Here is a 17,227-nt window from a genome sequence, read left to right as displayed (position 1 = left end):
TAAAAACTAAAACTAAAAAAATCTAAACAATAATTAAAACATAGCTAATGTAAAAGTTAATAAAATCAAAAGAAGATAAAACAAAAGGTGGATAAGATCACAAAAGGGAACTGAAATTAATTAAAATGACTGATATTAATAAATTAATAATCATAATTAAAACAAGAATAAGAATAATAATAAATAAACAAATAAATAAATGGGAAAAAATAAATAAATTGTAACACTGATTGGGTTTACCATTACCAAGGAATGTGGTTAACAGAAATTAATAAGGGCTGTGCTGCTTTTCCTAAATAAAAAAATAACCATACATGATTACCATTATTTAGTTTGAAACAGATGACATTTTACTATAGTAGAATTATCTTAAAACGTATCCACCAAGCATGTTCCCACAATCCATTTACAACTATGTACAGTCATATCGTTTGAATAATGCAGAAAAAACAAACAACCAAAATTGAACATAATATCAAAACAAAACAAAACAAAACAAAACAAAAACAAAAGTCCATCTGCAATGAGCTTTAAGCAGGTAAACTGAAACCGTCTCACCAGTTCTCAGAATGTTCATTCCATGCTCTAAGGCTTTTTCATGACTGTATGGGATGATTCAGTTCATCAGTTATCCAGTGTAAGTTTAGTTCCCAACCAGACTCTCAACAGGATACCAGACGACTGTAGCAAAGTTCCTCAAAGCCACATAAAGTTGGTCCTTGGCTCACAGAACCAAAATGTCTAGTTTAAATACCAAAGAGACAATCAGGATTTGGAATAAGTCTGGAGATTCACCCAGACCAAACCCAGTACAACCAAAACCCTTTTGGAAAAGAAAACAAAAACATGTATAAAAATATGAATGAGATATTCCCATCCATCACTTTCTCTACATCAACATGAAGCTAACATTGTATAAAAAGCTTCGCAAAACACAAACACATTACTCACATTGAGACAAAGAACATACAATCCCCCAACAAAAGTTTAAAGGAACGTGTTTCTAGAGCCGTTACATGCCAAACATACTTAAGTTTCCCTCCAAATCACTTCTTCTTTTCCCCTTATACAGAAAACTAGGGGTTGACACTGCCCTCTAGCAACTGGGAAAGGAATTTCCCCAGTGACAGTGACTGCATACTGTCACACACCCCTCCCTCAGAAAAAGGTTTGACCAAACCATACCTTTTTTTTAGATTTTCGACATGGAAAATATCCTTTTTATCAGGGGTGTCTAACAGCTACTGAATAGTCTACCTTACTGACTTGTTTAAGGATCTTGGCATGATGAATTAATGGCAATGTGGAATTCAGGTATCCAGCAATTGTCCTTTACATGCACTTCAATGTATGATTAATTCTTTCTGTCAAATTAGTTTGAGGGTGATACGCAATGGTTAATTTCTGTGTCACCCCCCATTGCCTACATGTTGCATGCAGTACCTGGGCTCTGAGTAGGGCCTCTTTAAGAACCTTGAAAGCACTTTGACATTCTCTGTCCAATCCTATATGGCTCCTTTCTTCTTAAGAGCATGTAATGGGGCAGCGATTTTGGGAAATTTTGGAATGAATCAACGATACCACCCAGCTAACCCAAGAAACTTCTGCACATCTTTTAACTGTTTGGGGCATGGAAAATTTTGTACCACATCTACTTTCATTTTCTCCTGTGATCCTGTCCCTGGATATGTGTCCCAGACACGTCAGAGAGTGCTGTAGTAAGTTGCACTTTTTGAGGTTCAGTGTAAGACCTACTGCTTCCAGAGTTTAAAATAGCTGATGGAGATGTTGGAAATGTTGTTTGATATCTTGAGAGGAGACCACGATGTCATCAATATAAACAAAACAAAACCGTCCAATAAAATCTTTCAATACATGCGTCATCGGTCGTTGAAAAGTGGCTGCCATTTTCTGTACTCTGTTTGGGTCCATATGAACTTGCCAGTAGCCACTCTTCAGGTCCAAAGTACTAAAAACTGTGGCTCCATGCAACGACTCTAAAATTTCTGAGACTTGTGGCTTGGGAAATCCATCCAGATGTGTTTTTGCATTTAAAGCCCCATAATCTACACAGAGACTAGTTCCTGAATTCTTTTTTGCAGCCCAAGGAGAAGTGGATGGTTGTATGATCCCCATACTCAGCATGGTGGTCAACTCACTCAATAAACTGCTGTTAAGCTACTGAGACTGGATATTCTTTCTGTCGAACAGGCACTTCATCCACTGTGATGTGATGTTGGATCACTTTAAGGTGTCCTAGCATGTCAGTACATATGGTAGGCCAGTTGAAAAGTAGTTGTTCTAACTGTCTTTTTTTCGATGTCTCCGACATCTGCCTGGCTTACCAATTGGTGGATGGTTTCAGCAGTGGCTTGGGAAATACTTGGTTGGTCCAGGGTGTCATCTTTCATCATTAAAGTATAGGTAAAATTTCTGAAATCAATGTTTATTCCAAAAACCAATAGGAGTTGCAGTCCTAGTACAAGGGGAAATATCAGGTCTTCATCCCTCATGACATACAACAGTAATGGATAATTCTCTCCTTGTAGCGTGCACACCCACTAAACTGAAATAATGAACATAAGACAATAACAGTAAAAATCAAGTGCAACAGTGTCAGGCAGAGTGGAGGTGGTTAGAGAGTAAGAGTTTAAAATGACTGAGTGACCCAGCGAGCTGAGCTTTAGTCTTTCCTGTCGTTAGGTCCAGCTTGCTGGTGCTGTAACTAAAAGCAGATTTTCCCAGTTCAGTAAAAACTCTCGGTACCTTACATGTGATCCAGCCCCTGAAGCGAGTCTGATAATTACCATTATTTACAGATATCATTGAAGTAATATATTCTGGCATATGACTGGAGAGTGTTTTATAAGTAAAACAGTATGTTTCCTGCCGTGCTGCTAGTGAGGGCCAACCAACTTTTTCATACAGTCTGCAGTGATGAGTGTTTTACGGGTTTCCAGTAATGAACCTAATTGCAGAATGAAGTGGCAGGTTTCCTAAACAATTCCTTTACTTGCATACGTGGAGAAACAGGATTTATTTCTAGATAGAAAACCAAGCTTCTGTCTACATTTGCCAACCAATTTATTAATATGGGATTTAAAAGTGAATTTATCATCCAGCCATATGCCAAGGTATTTATATTCTGACTCTTTTAATGTTGGATCCTGCCAGAGTAGAGATATTTACAGTATCAAAATCAGTATTAGTAGATCTGGAAAACAGCATGAACATAGTTTTCTTAGTATTTAAAACAAGTTTAGACAAAGCAACATGTAGGCCGGCAGTTTACTTATTGCAACATGAACAGAATCAGCTGAACAGAATAAAACCATGTCATCAGCATACAGGTGTACTATGCAGTCTGAGGTAGAGGCAGCAAATTCATTAATGTAAATATGTATGTATATATATATATATATATATATATATATATATATATATAATTTTAATGTAAGGCAACGGAACCAGAATTTTTTGCCATTTTGGGCCGTTTCTTTTGGTCCATTCATCATGAAATTTACACACAATAGAGGGGCAACAGGTATTTTCAAATTATGTCAAAAACTGGAAAACATCAAAAATGGAGATGCAAGGTTTTCTTCCGACAACAGCGATATATATGTCCCAAAATTGAACCTTGTGGTACTCCTTTGGATATGGTCAAACAATCTGATTTGTCATTGCTCAGTGCTATGCATTGTTGTCTGTCTTAAGATAATTATGGATCCATTTTAGTGCATTTGTATATTTTGTTCCTTAAAAGAAGAGTAAGTAAGTAAGTAAGTAAAGTTTATTTATATAACACTTTTTACAACAGGTGTTGTCACAAAGCAGCTTTACAAGGAAATCAGCATTAAAAAGAAAAGAAATCCGGGTCCGAGCCCCCATGAGCGTCGCCAGTGGCCACAGTGGCAAGGAAAAACTCCCTAGGAAACAGGAAGAAACCTTGAGAGGAACCAGGACTCAGAAGGGGAACCCATCCTCCTCTGGTCGACACCAGATAGTAAAACATTGTTAGTATAAAGCATTATAGTACAAAAAAACAGGGTAAAAGGAGGAGCAAACAATTAATTTGAATAGTTTAGTTCATGCAGCAGCAGCAGCATCAGTGGGGTCAGGTTGTGGGGGTGAGGTTTGCACGACGAGCAGTGGCACCCGATCAAGGAAGAAGAGGCAGCAGCATCAGACGCACAGGATGGGCAGCTGTTCAACTCGGCAAAGGAAAGAAAGGAAAAACACAGAGTCAGTTCTGTAATGAGTGATTGATTAATTTGAATTAGTTTAAATGATTGGTACAGGTGAATAATTTTGATTAGTTCATGTAGCAACAGCAGTAGTATCAGTGGGGTCAGGCTGTGAGGGTGAGGTTTGTACGGCATTGTACAGCAGGAGGCTCAATGTTGGTAAGCCGGTCCAGAGGGCTGGCGAGCAGTGGCACCCGATCGAGGCAGAAAAGGCAGCAGCATCAGAACGCACAGGATGGGCAGCTGTTCAACTCGGCGCAGAAAAGAAAGGAAAACACACAAGAGAGGAAAACACACAGAGAGTCAGTTCTGTAATGGGTGACCGATCACAAAGAGACTCTGGCAGGTATAGAACTGACAGGGAAAACTAATTAACAAAGGCTTGACTATTCAAGTACGTTTTTAGCCTAGACTTAAACACTGAGGCTGAGTCCCGAACATTAACAGGAAGACTATTCTAAAGCCGGGGGGCTTTGTATGAGAAAGCTCTCCCCCCTGACGTAACTTTATTAATTCTGGGTACTACTAGTGAGCAGCACCTTGTGATCTAAGTAGGCGTGATGGTTCATAGTGAGAGAGAAGTTCACTCAGGTACAGAGGGGCGAGTCCGTTTAGAGCTTTATAAGTCAGTAAGAGAATTTTATAATCAATGCGAAATTTAACTGGCAACCAGTGTAAGGTTGATAAAACTGGGCTGATACGGTCAAACTTTCTGGTTCTTGTAAGAACTCTGGCTGCAGCATTCTGGACCAATTGAAGCTTGTTAAGGCTTTTGTTGGGACATCCAGCCAGCAGGGCATTACAGTAATTTAGCCTTGAAGTAATAAATGCATGAACTAACTTTTCTGCATCCTGCAGAGAGAATGCATTTCTCAATTTAGCAATATTGCGGAGATGCAGGAAGGCTGTTCTAGTAATATTAGTTATGTGTGCGTCGAAGGACAGATCAGGGTCTATAATGACACCAAGGCTTTTTTACAGGTGAGCTTGATGCTACTGAGAAATTGTTAAGTTTAAATGTTAAATTAGACAGTTTGTTTCTAGCTGCTTTTGGACCAAGAAGCAGAACCTCTGTTTTATCCGAGTTAAGTAGGAGAAAGTTACTCGACATCCAGTCCTTTATGTCTTTTATACAGTCTTTAATTTTGCTAAGTTTAATTCTATCATCTGGGTCACTTGCTAAATATAACTGAGTGTCATCGGCATAACAGTAGAAGTTTATGCCGTGTTTACTGATAATGGTGCCTAATGGTAGCATATATAATGTGAATAATACAGGTCCTAAAACAGAGCCTTGTGGAACACCATACTTTACTTTTGTGAGAACAGATGATTCACCGTGTATATTAACAAACAAGAGTGTGAATGGAGGAGGGTGGCGGGTCGCTCGAGGCTGAGGTGGGGATGGACAATGAATTTGTGGCCCGGTAACCAACGGTGGTGGGAGACAAGGGGTCAGCGCGATAGAATTCCATGGCAGGGAGCGGCGGTCGGGCTGTCCATGTGGGAGCTGTGAGGTAGCTCAGCAGGGTGGCCATGTGAAGGAGAAGGTAGAGATGGCCTGGGGAGGTAGGCAGGGGTTTGGCTCTCCAGCTGCATCCAGCTGAGAGGTGGAATGGCGGTCCCCCTGGCACAGTGGGCTTCCAGGATGGAGCAAGGATCAAGTTCATGGATTGAGAGCTCATTTGGACATTCTGCACTGATGACTGTTTGTCAGCAGGAGTGGTGTCTTCCAGCTCTTCCAACACAGAGAATCTGTTGCTTAGGTGGACCTTTGGTGGAATTGCAAACCCCCACCTGCAATACATCATGGCTCAGCCTGGCACAGCGTAGAGCAGCACACCTCCCTGGCCTTGGGTTTAGTTCCTAGCTGAGGCCAGACATCCTTGATCCTGGACAGCCATGGTAGCCACTCAGGGAAGACTGCTGAACACCTGAGTTGTAGCCAGCAAGGAGTCAAGGAGATCCTCATCATCTTTTATCTGGTAGAGCACAGAAATTCTTCCTTCAAGTTCACTCATCTTCTGGCTCAGCATTGCACAGCCATCACAACCAGCTTGAGAGCTGAGGGGAGGCATGGCCCAACAACAACTCATAGATAAAAATAAAATAAGCTGTTTGTAGTTAGGGTAGTCAGTGGAGGGGTTCTGGCGGATAGAAATTTAGCGCTTAGTAAAACAAAGCTCAAAAAGGTAAAAACACTGCTGGGTTGCCCAGTTTGGCTAAAAACAGGCCACAAGCTAGGCTAAAAACAAAACAGCTTAGCAATGGTACCTGACGCTTTGCTCTGATGATGTATTACAGGAGGTCTGGTAACACCCCCCTCCCCCATTGTAACCCTGGCTTCAATGTAAAATGGAATAATAACAATAAAGATATTTTTACAACTATGTCTTTTTTTCCTCATTGTGTAAACCCCTCCCTCTTTCATTTCCACAATTTGATAACTGATGTTTTATTTATCTCTTAGTGTGTGAGGATCTGTAGAGTCAATCAGTCAACCAATCAACCTTTATTTAAACTCTGAGTACATTGAGGAGGACCCTCATTTACACTGTAGCAGAACACTAGAACAAAAAAACAAAGAATTGTAAAGTTTGTGTAGAGTTCTGAGCTTTTAAAATACAAACATCAAAAATATCTCTAATGTTTACTAATTCCATCATCATGTCCATCAGTGGTGTGTGTAGGAGAGATTGTGTGTTCTAGAACTATTTTTCTCCAGAACTCAGCAGGCTTCTCTGTATAGAATTTATTCTATCTCACACAGATGCACTGAGGAATCAGGATAAACCCAGAATCCAGCGTAGAGCGGTTCAGTGAATGTGGTGGTGAGTGTGTGTAGGTGGGTCAGTGTTTGTGTATCAGGGGAGATGGTATAGAAGGACAGAGTGCCGGACCCCCAGTCCAGATACACTCCTACTCTGTTAGAGCGGGAGGCGTAGCCAGGTAATTCAGTTTCCTGTTTATTGTGTCTGACAGAAAATCTGCTATCAGAGCAGATCAGACTCCAGGACTGATTATTGTATCCAAGCCAGCAGTCGTCACTGACTCCTTTCCTCCTGATTCCTCTGTATGATACTGATATATCAGCTCCATCTCCGTTCCACTGAACCTCCCAGTAACAGCGTCCAGTCAGACTCTCCACACTCAGAACTTGAGCATAGTACTCAAATCTGTCTGGATGATCTGGATACGGCTGGTCCTCAAACACATTCTCCACCTTTCTGTTCCTCTCAGACAGAGAAAGATTTCTGTTCACTGTGTTTGGATCCAGAGTGAGATCAACAGCATCTGCACACACACACACACACACACACACACAGATTAGAGGAAACACAGAAAGTATTTAACTTTGTGTGGATATTAATATTGTGTGTGTGTGTGTGTGTGTGTGTGTGTGGGGATTGTGTGTGTGTGTGTGTGTGTGTGTGTGTGTGGGGATTGTGTGTGTGTGTGTGTGTGTGTGTGTGTGTGTGTGTGTGTGTGTGTGTGTGTGTGTGTGTGTGTATCTTACACTTCAGAAACTCTGCTCTGGTTTTGGGTTCAGGAGGGAGAATCATCTGGATCTTTTTCACTGAAAAGATAAAACAGTGTTAAGTCACTCAGCACTGTGCCTGGTTGTATAAAACATCTAAGTGACAGAGTTTACTGTAGCTACTGAGCTACTGCAGTAAAACTCCATTGCAACCATGGCAGCGTTCTCTCTTTAACATAACTGACTGTTTTCAGCAAAACTAGATGAACATTAAAACTAAGCTGCACTAAACTCAGATGTGATGACATTTTCCTCTTAATATACTGTGCAGCCTCCCTTTGCAAAGATAACAGCTCTGAGTCTTCTCCTGTAACAATTACTGAGACCGGAGAACACATGGCAAAGGATCTCAGAACATTCCTCCATACAGAACCTCTCCAGATCCTTCAGATTCTAAGGTCCACATTGTAGACTCTCCTCTTCAGCTCATCCTAGAGATTGTCTATGGGGTTTAGGTCAGGGGGCTGGGGTGGCCATGGCAAAACCTTAATGCTGTAGTCAGTGTACCATTTTTGTGTTGATTTTGAGGCATGCTTTGGATCATTGTCCTGCTTGAAAGTCCGAACTATGGCCCAGTTTAAACTTCCTGGCTGAGACAGTCAGGTTTTGATTTTATTTCTGCTGGTACTTGATGGAGTCTGTTATACCATGTGTCAGAAAAAATTTTCTAGGGCCTTTGGAAGATGTCCCACAACATCTCAGATCCACCATCATATTTTACAGTGGGGATGGGGTACTTTTCTGCACGGCTATATTTGTGTCTATGCCAAAATCACATCTGGTGTATGTTGCCAAAAACCTCTATTTTGGTCTCATCTGACCATAGAACATGGTCCAATTGAAAGTTCTAGCAATGTTTGGCAAACGTTAGGAGCTTGAGTTTGTTGGTCCTTGACAGCAGAGGGTTTCTTCTGGCAACCCCCCAAACAACTTATGGTTATATAGGTGGAGTTTGATTATGGTTTGGGAGACGTTCTGACGTAAGTAATGTCTGCAGTTCCCCATCTGTAGTCCTTGGAGATTCTTTATCCACTTGAACCATTCTCCTCACTGTGCGTAGGGTCAGTATAAACAATTGTTTTAAACTTGAAAATCATTCATCAAAAAGATTTAGCATTTCTTGTGCAGTGCCTCAAGGTTCAGGCACTGGACTCTACATTGTATTTATCAGAGAACTACAGAATGTCCAGTAAAGAAGATTGAGAACATCTGTAATCTCTCACCTCCACTAGAGATATTTCTAAACTCCTCTTCACAGAGCTGCTCCACTTTCTCTCTCAGCTGAGACACAGAGTTTAACACCTCCTTAAAAGAGTCATTAGGACTGAATATGATGGAGGTCAATCCTGCAGATCCAGGAGGAACTGAGAAAGGCTGGAAACTCTACAGAGAACCAAAAAACAACAAGACAGTGTTCCACAGTTCAAACACACATCTTACATTAGTTTACTCTCATCTAAGAAGAGCTAATAGAGACCAAGTGGCTCTTGGTTTTAAGGTCTACTAGATTTATTGTGTTTCAGTTCATTGTTTATTTCAAGCTGCTTTAAATCAGGTAATGCTAAGCATCTTAAGCAATTACATAATGTTGTACCAACTTGTTTGCAAAAAAAGTTAGGACTTTGTGCACTTTTAAACCATATATTTAACTGAAAAGATTTGAAAAAATGTTAAAACTGAGAATTTTTAAAAATTTGATTCCAGCAGCATGTTTCTAAACAGTTTGGACCCAGACAACAAATGACTAGTAAAGTTGTGTAATGTTAAAAGCACCTGATGGAACATCTCAGAACTTATTAGGTTAATTGGCAACAGGTCAGTCACAAGATAGGATACAAAACGAGTGTAAGAATCTTTCAGAAGTACAGATGGGGAGGAGTTTACCACTCTGAAACACTGTGCAGGCAAATCGGGCACCAATTCAGATCATTTAATGTTTCTCAATGCACAGAAATAATAAACTTGGGGATTTCATCTTCTGTAATGCATAATATCATTAAAGATTCAGAATCTGAAGAAATCTCAGTGTGCAAGGGACAAGGCCAACTGAAATTTGATAGCTGTGATCAGTAGTGCATTAAAAACAGACAAGATTCTGTAGTGGAAATCTCCGCATGGGCTCAGGAACACTTCCAAAAAGCCTTTGACATTTTTTTTCTTTTTGGAAATCCTGGATGCCGTGTCCTCCAGGCTAAGGAAGAGAGGGACCATTAGGCTTGTTATCAGTGCACAGATCAAAAGCCAGCATCAGTGAGGATTTAGGGGTGCATTAGAGCACATGCCATGGGTGTTTTGCACATGTCTGAAAGCACTATTAATACTGAATGATATATACTGGTTATGGAGCCAAGTCAAGTCAAAGTTTAGCTATATAGCACAAAGACACTTTACAGAAAATCTGGGTCAAAGCCCATCCTCCACTTTCTGACACCAGATAGCAATCACCACAGCCAAAGGAGTAATCACAACAGGTCTCATCTTTAGGAATGGTGTGCCAGAACTGCTAACAAGTGATAATAGACCACAGTTTTCCTTATCAGAGTATAATGAGCATGTAACAAATAACCCATACTTTAGCCAAAGTAATGGGGAAACAGAGAGAGCTTTTGCTTAGGAATCTCACTGTTTAAGAATGATGAACCATACAAGACACTACTGGCCTACAGGGTTACACCATTGCTACATGGTCCCTCATCAGCCAAGCTTTTAGAGGGACGGAGGTTCCATTCCCTGCTGCCCAATTTGGAAGGCCATCTTAAACCACAGTGGCCCAAATGGAGGGACTGACCAAAAGGATGGCAAACTGAAAATAGATTAGTCACTGAACTTTAACAAATGACACTAATATGCCAGTACTGAATCAGGGTCAAGCAGTGTGGAGCTCTAGCTCTGATTTGCCAGCTACTGTGCTCAGAAAAGCACATGGTCCTACATTGTTCAGGCAGGGGAGGAAGAACTGCTGGGAAACAGGGCATATTTGAAAAACTCTCCCTGAACCACCCATGGCTGCTGAAGAAGCATCATATTTCCAGAAGGAGGCTGTCCCAGAGGAGACATACCACCAAGTGCTACAAACCTTGCCAGAGAGAACTTGGGACAAAAATAGGGAGACTTCATGAGTGAGGTCTTGTCTAGATGACAAGTAAAGCCAATTATGGATTAAAGATTATGTCAGATGAATAAAAAAAACACACTACCACTGTATGACACATCAACAAAACGGTAATGACCAAAAGCTGACATATAAAAGAAAACTCTATCTAAAAGAGCTTCCAGAATTCGATATCCTTAGGACAACTTTTGGCTGTAATTTAGCTTGTTTTGTTACTACTGAGTTCTGAATTCTGACTGCCACTCACCCACACATGTTGTCAAATTCCATTCATCGACTCCCCTATAAATACTCACACTCTCGTTCCACCTATTGTAAAGCATTGTTGGTGTCCTGAGCCTTTTCTCTGTAACGTTTTGACTTCGTGGTTTTTTGATCTTGGCTAACCCTTTTTTGACTCTGAGTTTTGGATTTTGTCTTAGATTTTTCTGTCTTGGATCCGTTTTGTCTTTTTGGCCTCTGACACTCTGCTCTACCCCGAATCTGTTTTTGGACTGTTTTTTGTACCTTTGTCTGTCACAATAAAGCCTGCTCATGGATCCTAACAACCTGCCTAGTCCATCATTGTTACAAGTGTTACAAATCTTTCTGCACATGTACTGAGGATGAAACTAAGTAGCAATTTGCAGATCTGCAGAAAATATTGTGGTGTCTGCCAAAGACGGTGCTGCCATGAGGGGCTCAGGCCATGCAACATGGCTCTGTGGAAGCACCACACTCCCGGTGTAACAAGGACAGTCATTGTTCTGTTGTTGATGCTGTTGTTGTTGGTTTAAAGTTGCATTTACTGGAGTAATTGTGTTTGAGGAGGGTGGGCTTTGCAGTTAACTAGCAGTTACAAGTACCTACCCTCTCTGAGTGTCGTGTTGTCCTGCATTATCCCAGTGTGTTGTGTTTTCATGCTAAATGTTTTTCATGTTTTCTTCTATGCTGATGCTACAATATATTTTTTGGTGTAACAATGTTTAATATGTTAATATTTAGTTGAGTCTTTAACAGCTTTAATAACTTGCTTCAAAATTTTAGGCTTAAGCTAAATATACAAGATTTAATTTTGTAAGGTTAACACAGACCAAGAGTTGCTTTTAGTTATTGAATTAAAATGCCAGTAAATGGGCGCTCCAGCCCCTTCAATTCAAGCTTTGAGTGTATTTGGTGAAGGTTCTTGGTGGTGCTTTTACCTGGAGGAAATGGATGTGGTCCTCAGTGAGTGAAAGCTGCTCCAGCTCAGTGTTCCTCCTCCTCAGCTCAGAGATCTCCTGCTCCAGTCTCCTCAGGGCTCCTTCAGCTCGACTCACTGCAGCCTCCTCCTGAGCTCTGATCAGCTCTGATATCTCAGAGCGTCTTCGCTCAATGGAGCAGATCAGTTCAGTAAAGATCTTCTCAGTGTTCTCCACTGCTGTCTGAGCAGAGCGCTGTTAGAGCAGAGAGAGGAGAGTCTGATACAGACAGATCAATCACTACATCCATCTATCTGTTCAGTAAAGATCTTCTCAGTATTCTCCACTGCTGTCTGAGCACTGTTCGAGCACAGAGAGATGAGATGTGTCAGAATTTTTCACCAGAACACAGAACCTGCATTCTGTGGATGAAGTTGATAATATTGTGAGTTTCAGCCCAATTTCAATGTAACCATATTTGGATTATCAGTGCTGAAACACTTTTGGCTGCTGGGTGGATTCTGTGTGGCTGCCTAACAGATCGTCAAACAGATCAGTCCTTTTCTAGAAATCAGCTCTTGTCTTGCTCTGCTTCAAACTCACCTTGTGAGACTCCATATCCTTCCTCAGTTCCTCGACTTCCTTCTGTCTCTCCTGGATTATCTGCTGGAATTCTCTCTTGGTCTCCACGAACTTCTTCTATTGAAACACACAACACACAAACATTTAATAATGCACACAAGCCATAATCCATTCACACATATAATATTGCCCATAAACTTAACCTGAAAATCCCAGTTTATTGAATCATTAATTAAAGATTTCAGTCTTTTTGCTGGTGCTACTGGAATGGAATGTGTAATGTTTCAGGTCAGAGCCACTGTTTAACAGAAAAGGTAATATATCTGGTTAGATAAGATCCTGGTATGGAAAACTGGCTTGGCAGGCTGGACTAGAAAAATCTGCAGTAACCAGTTTGAAATGTACAGATCTTTTTCAGTGTTCAGCACTCATTCGGGTTCCATAATGTACAAAGTGTTTATGTATCACATTTAGCTCTATTTCATTTTAAGCAGAAGTAAAAAAAAAAGACAATGCAATTCTTACCTGTTTCTCAGCTCGTTCTGTTGCAGCTGGTACTGTATCGTGTCCTTTATGGTCATCCATGGTACACAGTATGCAGATACACTGCTGGTCAGTGCGACAGTAAACCTCCAGATGTTTCTCATGCTGAGAGCAGATCTGCTCCTGGAGGCATCTGGAGGCTTTGACCAGCTTGTGCTTCTTAAAGGCAGCAGACTGATAGTGAGGCTGGATGTGAGTCTCACAGTACGAGGCCAGACACACCAGGCAGGACTTGACGGCTCTGAGTTTTCTCCCAATGCAGGCGTCACAATCCACCAACTCAGCAGGTGCTGAGATCTTCAGCTTCTCCATCATTTCAGCAAGCATCACGTTCTTGGATAAAACAGGTCTTGGAGTGAAGGAGTGTCTGCACTGAGGGCAGCTGTACTCCCCCTTCAGATCCTCCTGATCCCAGCAGCCATTAATACACACCAGACAGAAGCTGTGTCCACAGGGAGTGGTCACTGGATTATTCAGGACGTCCAGACAGACTGGACAGCTGAACTGATCCACTGAAACACTGGCCATTTTACTGCAGATACACAATCACCACGACAGAAACACCAGCGCAGTCAGAGATCCATACAGCAGCAGCTCCACTGTGGAATGAAGTTTCTGTTTCTCTGAACTGAAGAACAGAGACAGTTTCCTGGTTCTGAGTGTTAGAACTGACAGTTGAACAGGTGTGTCTGATAGAGATCACTCACCTGCATTTAACCCTTTAATAACTGAATAACCGAATATAGCATGACACTTTCTGGCTCATAGCACAATAGAGATAATCATAAAACAAATAATATATAAAAGGATAGAAATCTTAGATTGTAAAGCTGGTGTGGTATGCAGTTTCTCGAGAAACAGGATGTTTCAGATTTAAATGAAGCAGCTGACGTTCTAAATGTTTAATGCATTTATTGCAAGGGGCTTAAAAGTGCAAAAATACCTTTATATAATTTTATTTCACTTTCTTGACTTAATTAAAAACATAACACCACTAATAATAATAAATGGTGGAGAATGAATGGTGGATGTTGGGAATGGAGGATGTAGTGTTTCTGTTGACGGAGTTCCTATTTTTAGGAATCGCTTGGAAGGAATGTTTCTGTCTCTGTGCTCTAGTGTTTATTAGTCTATAGCTCCCTTTTTCACTTGTAGTTACATAATATTTTGTAAAAAGAAATTGAATCACAGATATTCAGAGGCTATTTCTTCATTGCTCCTCAAGACCTTTTAGGGAAAAGCTCAGTGCACAGTGTAACATGTTTAGTGCAACATGTTTAGTTATTCCTCTTTTCCCGTCACTAGTGACAGCAGCGTTACTAACTTAATTGGTAAAAAAGTGAGAATTACTTCCTTTAAAGATGAAGATTATACAGCTAGACTCACTGTTAGAAGCTCCATGTGCTTCAGGGAGAGCTAGTATGCCTTTGTCATCGGGAGCAGAGCCCTCAGAGTGGGACAAGCGCCTCAGCGGCACAGCCACTAACGCTAAAGCTACCCCACGCTAGCACCGCTCCTCTCCCATTCACGTGTCCAACAGTTTTGCTCCGCTACTCCACTCCTCAGCAGCAAACAGGCTAAACTGACTGCCTGCTAGCTGCCTGGAGATGCCAAATACGTTCTACTCAGTTGAGACTGACTGTCTGAATAAAACAATTTCAGAAAACCTCAAAAAGTTTGTTTTACTGATCTAATGAATATTAGACTAGTCCATCCAATTCGCAGTGACAGCACCTAAAATTAGAAGTGCTGGACATAATATTAAAATGCCAGTAATGTATCTATTTTTCATTAATCACAATCTACAGGCAACCATAGCCCTCTTCTGAATTCTAACAGGACTTTGCTGACTTTATCAAATTTAGGTTTGTGCAGTTGAAAAAGGAGGGAGATGATAAATCTCAATAGTTTTTTCCTGAAGGGATGCTGTGCAAATATAAACAGAATGCAATATAAGATAATGTATATTTAAAAAATATGCCCATTTTAAATTTGATGCCAGTAATACTTTTCAAACAAGTTGGGATGGGGCAACGGAAGACTAGTAAACTTATATAATGCTAAAAACACCTGGTGAAACATCTCACATCAAATTATGTTAATTGGCAACACGTCAGTAACATGATTGGGTATAAAAAGAGCATCCGAGACAGTCTGAGTCTTTCAGAAGCAAAGATGGGGAGGGATGAAAGACTGCATGGGCAAATAGTACAACAATTCAAGAATAACATTTCCCAAGAAAGATCTTGGGGATTTCATCATCTCCAGTGCAGAATATTATTAAAAGATTCTGAGAATCCAGAGAAATTTCAGTATGCAAGGGACAAGGCTGAAAACCATTATTGGACAGTCATGACATTTGGGCCCTCAGGCAGCACTGCATTACAAACAGTAGTCAAAATCACTGCATGGGCTCAGGAGCACTTCTAAAAACCACTGTCTGAACACAGTTCATCAGTGTATCCACAACGTTAATGCACACACATGTTAAAACTCTACAATGCAAAGAAGAAATCACAAACAGGATCCAGAAACACCACCACCCAAGCTCAAGATGGACTGAGGCGAAGAGGAAAAGTGTCCTGTGGTCTAAAAAATCAAAGTTTGAATTCCTTTCAGAAATTATGGACATCACATTCTCTGGGTTAAAATGGAGAGGGACCATCCAGCTTGTTATCAGCACACAGCTCAAAAGCCAGCATCCATGATGGTATAGGGCAGCATTAGTGTGCATGGCATTGGCGACTTGCACATCTGTGAAGGCACCATTAATGCTGAACAATTTATTCAGGTTTTGGCAACATATGCTGCCATCCAGACAACATCTTTTTCAAGGAAGGCCTTGATTATTTCAGCAAGACAATGCTAAACCACATTCTGCACATATTACAACAGCATTGCTCCATAATAAGAGTCAGGGTGCTAAAGAATGGAAAATCATTGCACTTTCTAAACTACAGCAGTGTCTCCTCAGGTCTCAAACACTTTGAGCAGAGTGATGTTAAAAGAAGAGGAGATGCAGTGATAAACATGCTGCTGTCCCTGCTTTTTTTAAATATACTGCTGGCATCAAATTAAAACCGCCACATTTCTCCCCTTAGAGTACAGTCACCAGGGTCAAAGGTAAGGCGAGGTCCGGGCCGCCGGAGAGCATGTGGGGAAACCCAGGTGGCGGCTCCTGGGCACTCTTCAGAGCTCTAGAAGATTTCCAGGCCCGAAGACCCACTCCACATCGTCATCGTCATCGTCTGATTCCCCTGGGAGCACACAGCAGCAGCAAAGCGCCTTCTTCCCGCTGGTGCAGTCCTCGGCAAGGTGTTTATTCCCAAAACACCATGTGCACCAGCCCCATTCTGGCGGCGCAAGGTGCCGCTTTCCCTCCGTGGGTGTAGGGACCGGTAGCCCCGCCCACCCGCTGCTCGTCAAACGAGCTAGCCAGCAGTCCGCTCCAGACCCAATAAAGGCAGTCCAGAGAGTCAGTGAGGATGGGAGCTGGTTGCTTGCTCTTCTGCCCTTTGTTTGCTTTCTTCCCTCTCGGCATTTTTCTTCATTTTTAAGGGAAACAAAAACCAAACTAACGCCACTCACGCAGGAGCTGCGGCGTGCCTCCGAGTCTTGCTCGGTTCCCAGTCACAGAACACGCCCAGAAAGGGGCGGTGCCCGCATTCTCCACCAATGTAGCTCGGCCGGGGGAGGGGCCAACGCACACTGACCGGGAAACTCAAGAGCTCACACACAACCACCAGCGCGAGTGAACAAACATGCTTTATTTACACATTTAAACAAAACCAAAACCGAAAGTTAACTCAACGCCGGCTTGCAAAGAGTCCCTGCTCTTCTCGCTCTCGCTGGCGTGCGTTTGGCCTGGAGGCCAGCGTCCTCTGCTACTCTCTAGAGAGATCGTATTTAAGGGTGTCGGTGCTCCTCTCCTCATTAGGCACAGCTGCGCTAAATGAAGGCAGAGGAGCAGCTCGCACCTTTGTGGGGAGTGGTCACGGCGGCTCCATCTCTCCACCGCCACAGTAGCCTAGAGCAATAACTGAAT

The 17,227-nt window shown here is 41.7% G+C and overlaps 1 protein-coding gene across 1 annotated transcript; it reads right to left on the bottom strand.

Annotated features, from left to right (window-relative positions):
• Positions 1-6,934: 6,934 nt before the first annotated feature.
• Positions 6,935-13,805, bottom strand: LOC118809218 (tripartite motif-containing protein 16-like). Its single transcript, XM_036572327.1, has 6 exons — positions 13,165-13,805; positions 12,661-12,756; positions 12,079-12,312; positions 9,009-9,168; positions 8,050-8,104; positions 6,935-7,474 (listed from the first exon to the last, which is right to left on the bottom strand). Exons 1-6 carry the CDS (start codon positions 13,708-13,710, stop codon positions 7,000-7,002), a joined length of 1,566 nt encoding a protein of 521 aa, XP_036428220.1. The 5' UTR covers positions 13,711-13,805; the 3' UTR covers positions 6,935-6,999.
• Positions 13,806-17,227: the final 3,422 nt, after the last annotated feature.

The sequence above is a fragment of the Colossoma macropomum genome, unplaced genomic scaffold, assembly GCF_904425465.1.
Source record: "Colossoma macropomum unplaced genomic scaffold, Colossoma_macropomum, whole genome shotgun sequence".
NCBI classification, from domain to species: domain Eukaryota; kingdom Metazoa; phylum Chordata; class Actinopteri; order Characiformes; family Serrasalmidae; genus Colossoma; species Colossoma macropomum.
Note: the sequence above shows the minus strand (reverse complement) of the source record. Positions and strands in the feature narration are given on the sequence as shown.